Consider the following 6,000-nt stretch of genomic DNA (forward strand, 5'->3'; position numbering starts at 1 on the left):
TTACAAGCATTTCGCTACACCCGCAATAACATCTGCTAAATATGTGTATGTGACCAATAACATTTTATTTTATATATAATGTGACCAAATAGGAGGATGTGTACAGCCATATTAGGTTGATTAGGTTATGTGTCAACAAAGTCTCTGATTCCATATTCATTTAAGAGAAACCTAAATGTCTAAGCTTATTAGTCTCACAGGTTCGGGCGGTGTATGGGTGAGGCACATTTCCCTCTAACAAAATAAAAACAAACTAAAGAGATTCCAAAGGGAGGAGGGGTGGGTTGTAGGGGGGAGAAGGGATTGTCCAGTGTAGGTCCCTGAGGGCCCATTAGAACCAGGGGAGGTGTTGAGAGTGTGTAGTGCAGTGCTTCTGACAACCACTCTTAACAAACAGCCCCAGCAATGGGACAGCACCACAGTGTTTACATAGAAACCACAGTAATGGGACAGCACCACAGTGTTTACATAGAAACCACAGTAATTGGACAGCACCACAGTGTTTACATAGAAACCACAGTAATTGGACAGCACCACAGTGTTTACATTGAAACCACAGTAATGGGACAGCACCACAGTGTTTACATAGAAACCACAGTAATTGGACAGCACCACAGTGTTTACATAGAAACCACAGTAATTGGACAGCACCACAGTGTTTACATAGAAACCACAGAGAAAATAGATTTTTTGTGGTTTCTTCTACATTGGAAGACACATACCGTAACTAACACCACTGCTAGACTTAACAGACATAGAGAAAATGAGTATTTCTGTTCTAGCCAACATAGCAGTGTGATTTCTGAGGCAGGATTTCCACTCAGCTGGCGTATCTACTGTACAGCTACAGTGTTCGGTTTATGGAACCAGACAAAAATGGAATTTGGAAAATGACCGACTGGCGTCACGTCTTCTGTCACGGGGCGGCAGACAAGAATCCAGACGGCCCCACCAACAGGATGTCCCCTCTGCAGAATGTCCCTCTTGCGCCCTCCCCCCGCCTCCCTCTCCCTGCAATCACCACTTCCCCTGGGGTCATCCACCTGACCCGTCAACCTTTGACATTTGTCTGAGGGCCTCACCTGTGCTATAACCCTCACTTACAGCTGTCCAGACTGATTGCCTGTTGATCTTTCTGTGTCTGCATCCCAAACGGCACCCTAATCCGTAAAGAGCTGTGTGATTTACGTCTGTAAATGAAAAGCGCTCTACAAATGTAATTTAGTATTATTATTGCTTTTGACTATTGCCCATTGGGCTCTGGTCAAAAGTAGTGCAGCCTGTGAATGGGGCTCCATGTCGAGACTAAAGGGTTATTGGAGCTGGATTTAGCCTTCCTCATACGCACTCATGATATCCCTGCTGTCTGTGTTTGCGTAAAGACCCGAGCAGGGAGGAAGCAGTGACTTCCTGAGGGATAGAAATAGGGTGGCGGATGAACTTTGGGATGGATGATGGTTCTAACGGTAGTAGGGTTGACCTCTGGCAGTTTTATAGGCGGCGGAGAGAATCGTGTGTGTGTGTGTGTGTGTGTGTGTGTGTGTGTGTGTGTGTGCGTGTGTGTGTGCTTACCTCTCGCAGCTTTTCGGAGGCGGCGGAGAGTACTCTGGCCCAGAAGTTTAGGTCGACGCCGTTGGAGTGGTTATCCAACACCCGGGGAAGCTGGAAGGAGGAACAGAGCTGTCAAAATGACTGTCACATCCTTACCAACAGTGGCGACGCGTCATTCAGGGCAGGTGGGGCAGAGCCTGTTCAGCATGTTATTTTGGCATTAATACGTGTCACATATCAGTTTGCAAACAATGTAAAATAAATCATTGAGTTAATAAAGCCGCATACAAACATAGTCTCTTTTTTGCTTTCTTGAGTAAGGCAGCTCCAAAATGCAGGTGTTTCAGCCTAGCTCAGTGCTTTCTGTGGTGGTGGGGCAGCCAGCGGAAAATACGGAGCGTAGGGGTTGGTAATGTTCTCTAGTTGCGCCGTGATTGGCTCAGTGTTCTGTCACTCATGGGGACACTATGTCACCGCAAAATGTACGGATAGTGCTAGAAAATTCAAGCCCCTTGGGTGCTGCCATAGACCTACATTAGAAGTGCCCATCCAAGAAGGCTCAAGGTCATTGGCCACAGATAAAATGATGTCAAATCGCGTTATATCTACCATAGCTTTGATTGGACTGATCATGTCAACATCATACTTTCAAAATTTTAGCTAGCAAGCTAGACAAGCAGTCATCATCATGCATGAAGTCGGCAATCTACTGGCAAATCCTTTTCAATCCTTGTCCTTTGAAGAGAAATTATAGATAAAACATATCGGCGCTCATCGGCCATTGGACATAAACATTACACAACAAGTTGGAAATCGCAAATTCAACAATGAATGCTGGGATGATAGCCGTATCATAGTCATCATAGTAAAGTTAACATAGAAAACACAAGTGATTCATTGTCATGAATGTGATACATTTACATTGTAGTCATTTAGCAGACGCTCTTATCCAGAGCAATTAAGGTGAAGTGCCTTGCTTAAGGGTACATCGACAGATTTTTCACCTAGTCGGCTCTGGGATTAGAACCAGCGACCTTTCGGTTACTGGCACAACGCTCTTACCCACTAAGCTACCTGCCGCCCATAAATAAAAAAATGAATAGATAAACTGCCATACACTAACATTTCACAGTCTTAATTTTGCCTGAAGTGGGTGTAAGCTACCTCTGTCACGGATACAGCCGAGGCTGCCCCTCCTCCTTGCTCGGGCAGGCTTCGGCGTTCGTCGTCACCGGAGTACTAGCTGCCACCGATCTATGTTTCTGTGTCACACTAGTCCTGTCTTTATTATTCACACCTGTTACTCATTAGGCTTATTGGTTTCCCTATATTACCTCTGTTTTCCCTCCTGGGTTTGTACGTGATTGTTCATTGTTATGTCGTCTGTTGAGCTGTTGTCAGTGGCGGCTCCTGAAAAAATTCTCAGGAGGGGCAATTTTTCTGATGATTTAGGTGACCTACACACATTAAAAAAAAGATATGTCCAGCAACAACATGAAGACAGGGGCAGCATATAAGTCAATACCAGAAGCATTTATTGACTGATCTCAAAAGTGTTGGCTTACCAGGGTTGGTGGAGCCCTCAGTTTCATCTTTGCCTCGCAAAGCTAACTCAAACACTCCGCAAAACTTCACACACTGGATTAGCCGGCTGAGGATGTGGCGGTTCTTGCTAATGTCGTAGTAAATATATTTGTTATAGTGAATATGGAATATGATATGTTGAGTAAAATGTTGTGCTAAGATCTATTTAGGTCAGGAGCTGGTTATAAGTTATGTTCCTATCCAATAACAATGGACAAAAGGGTCCTATCTTGTCAGCCTTGTCAGCAGGTGGCCAAGGACAACACCCACGCCATAGGCCTCTCAGTTCTTCCAACTCACGAGTTCTTGCTCTGAGGACACACACACACACAAACACACACACACACACATCATCACTGTTAAACACACACACACACACACATCATCACTGTTAAACACACACACACACACACACACACACAAAAATCCCTCTCTTAGGCTGAACATTTGAAGACAGAGAACCCGACTCAGAGCCAATGCAACAGTGACAGTAGCCTGGAGGGGACCTCGCCCAACTCATCAGGACCAATCAGAAGATCAGAACTACTAGATTGAACCTACTTCATTTATTGCATAAAATGTCTGCACACAATGTTTGGGGCTCTCTTCAGATAATAATAATAAAATAATAATAATATGCCATTTAGCAGACGCTTTTATCCAAAGCGACTTACAGTCATGCGTGCATACATTTTTGTGTATGGGTGGTCCCGGGGATCGAACCCACTACCTTGGCGTTACAAGCACCATGCTCTACCAGCTGAGCTACAGAAAGTGGATACTCATGGATGCGCATTGCAATTGTAAAATGTCAACACAATTGGAGACACCACGTCATTTTTGGAGACATGTTATTGACAGTAAACTATTGTAGATGCGACTGCTAACTAAATAAAACATTTTAGCTGGCTAGCTAATCATCTTAGCTAAATGTGGGGCAAACAATTCAGTTATTTACCGTTAATTTGAGGGATTGGGGTGAAAGAAATCGAGTTACATAGTGATACTTTACGATATACTGTATTGACAATATCGCAATATTTTAGCGCTAGTTGGCTGTACCTGCACCAAAACACCATTATTGTTCCTTCATAGCTTGTTCTCAATCTTTTCACATTGGGAGCCAATTTGTTTTCAGCACTTTTATTTCCATGACTGATCAAAACTCGTTCTCATGGCTTTCTGATCCCTCTGCAACAGACATATGGTGCGCAATAAAATCACAGTATCGAATCGCAATACGTATAGAATCATGAGACTCGCAATGCTGATGCATATATCTTATCGTGAGGTTCCTGGCAATTCCCAGCCCAAGTTCATTTGCCACAACAAATCTCTTCGCTAGCAAACGCAATGCGTCTCCAGCAATGTTTACTTTTTTGACGTTCTATGGCATCTCCACTTTCCAAGCATATATGACCACATGTAATATTTTGGTAAGTGATGCAAATAGTGAACTATGTAGGGCCAGGATGTAAAATATATGTAGCTGCAGCAATTTCTCTTATCTGATATGGTAAGTAATGGGGCTTGATTTATAGCTCCCTAAGAGTTTGACGAACGGGTCCGTGAACGCGATTGCAGATATCTTTACCTCTGAATAAACTGCCTTATATTATACAATTATCCACCTTGTCCAAAAGTCTCTACTTTTTCTCCGTTCTCCAGTAAACTTGTTTTATCAACAATAGTAAGGTTCAATGACACAGAAAGCAGTTCAATGTCGGGGTACAGTCGCTCTCTTACCAGGATCGCGGTCCGCTCTGACCAGGGTGAAGGTGGCCGGCTCCACCTCTCTGCCAGCAGCGTTTTCATTATTTAGTCCGTTCGTAGCGGGTATGTACACGATCAACAAGATCAGTCCAAAACCGAAGATCAGTCCAAAGCAGAATGTTTGCAGAATGTTTGTAAACTAAGTCTACAAATTAAAAACATAAAATAACGCCACACTGCAGGTCGCAACATAGACGCTGATAGCCGCCATTGTCTTAGTTACGTTCAACGTTACGTCACGTATGACGAAAGCGCGTAAGTGCATGCACACAGACACCCATAGAGAATGTATTGAAAGCTTTGAAATGTGAAAAAAATAAATTTTACATGACAGGCTATGAGAGACTTCTGGGCGATTTTCAACCTGACTGAAATCGCCCAAAAAACGGGCGGGGCCATTTGAAGCACGACTTTAGCCTGATTTGACATTTAGTGGCTGGCAGATCAGACGTGAACACTGATAACTGCTGTTGCCGTGATATAATTTTTTATAAATTTATAAAAAAAAATCTATATATATATATTTTTTTTTTTTTTTTTATAATTGATTAGAAAAAAAATCCCTTCCTTTTCCCGTTTGGCAGTGCGTCGCCCATATCGCCCTATTGAACAAGCCGTCCCTGGCTGTTGTTTTGCTCTTCCCTGCGTGGAGGGTTTGATATGGTTTACTTTGTGTTTAGTAAAGCCATACTTTTCTCAGTTCTGTGTCCTGCGCCTGATTCCGTTTCACCACTTCACCCAGACGCTGACAACCTCATCATTTATATGGTAAGTAATGTCATGTCATTCATGTGCTTGTTCTGTCATCTGAAAAACTCAACAACAACAAAAAAGTATAACAACTCATTCACTTTCCCACATAGGAACACAGAAAGCACTGAATCTGCTGACAAGTGCATTGTCATCATCTTCTGTATCCTGAACTACAGTATCTCCAGTAACTGTTTCTTCCAGGGAATATTTCAGCTGGGGAAACTTCTAACTACCTCACAACACAATGGGCTAGAAGTCAGGAAATGGTGCACGGCAGCGACGCACAACTCCAAAATAAGACATCCTTCCTCTCTGACATTCCTCACTATCTCCTGAGAT

At 43.2% G+C, this 6,000-nt stretch overlaps 1 protein-coding gene across 1 annotated transcript in view; it reads right to left on the bottom strand.

Annotated features, from left to right (window-relative positions):
* The window catches only part of LOC121550099 (retinal-specific phospholipid-transporting ATPase ABCA4), a 62,562-nt gene that overhangs the window by 45,067 nt on the left and 11,495 nt on the right, over window positions 1-6,000 (bottom strand). The window contains exon 8 of the mRNA XM_041862248.1: window positions 1,573-1,662. Coding sequence (XP_041718182.1) covers window positions 1,573-1,662 — 90 coding nt within the window. The remainder of the gene's footprint in view (window positions 1-1,572; window positions 1,663-6,000) is intronic.

Source organism: Coregonus clupeaformis, chromosome 34 (assembly GCF_020615455.1).
Source record: "Coregonus clupeaformis isolate EN_2021a chromosome 34, ASM2061545v1, whole genome shotgun sequence".
NCBI lineage: Eukaryota > Metazoa > Chordata > Actinopteri > Salmoniformes > Salmonidae > Coregonus > Coregonus clupeaformis.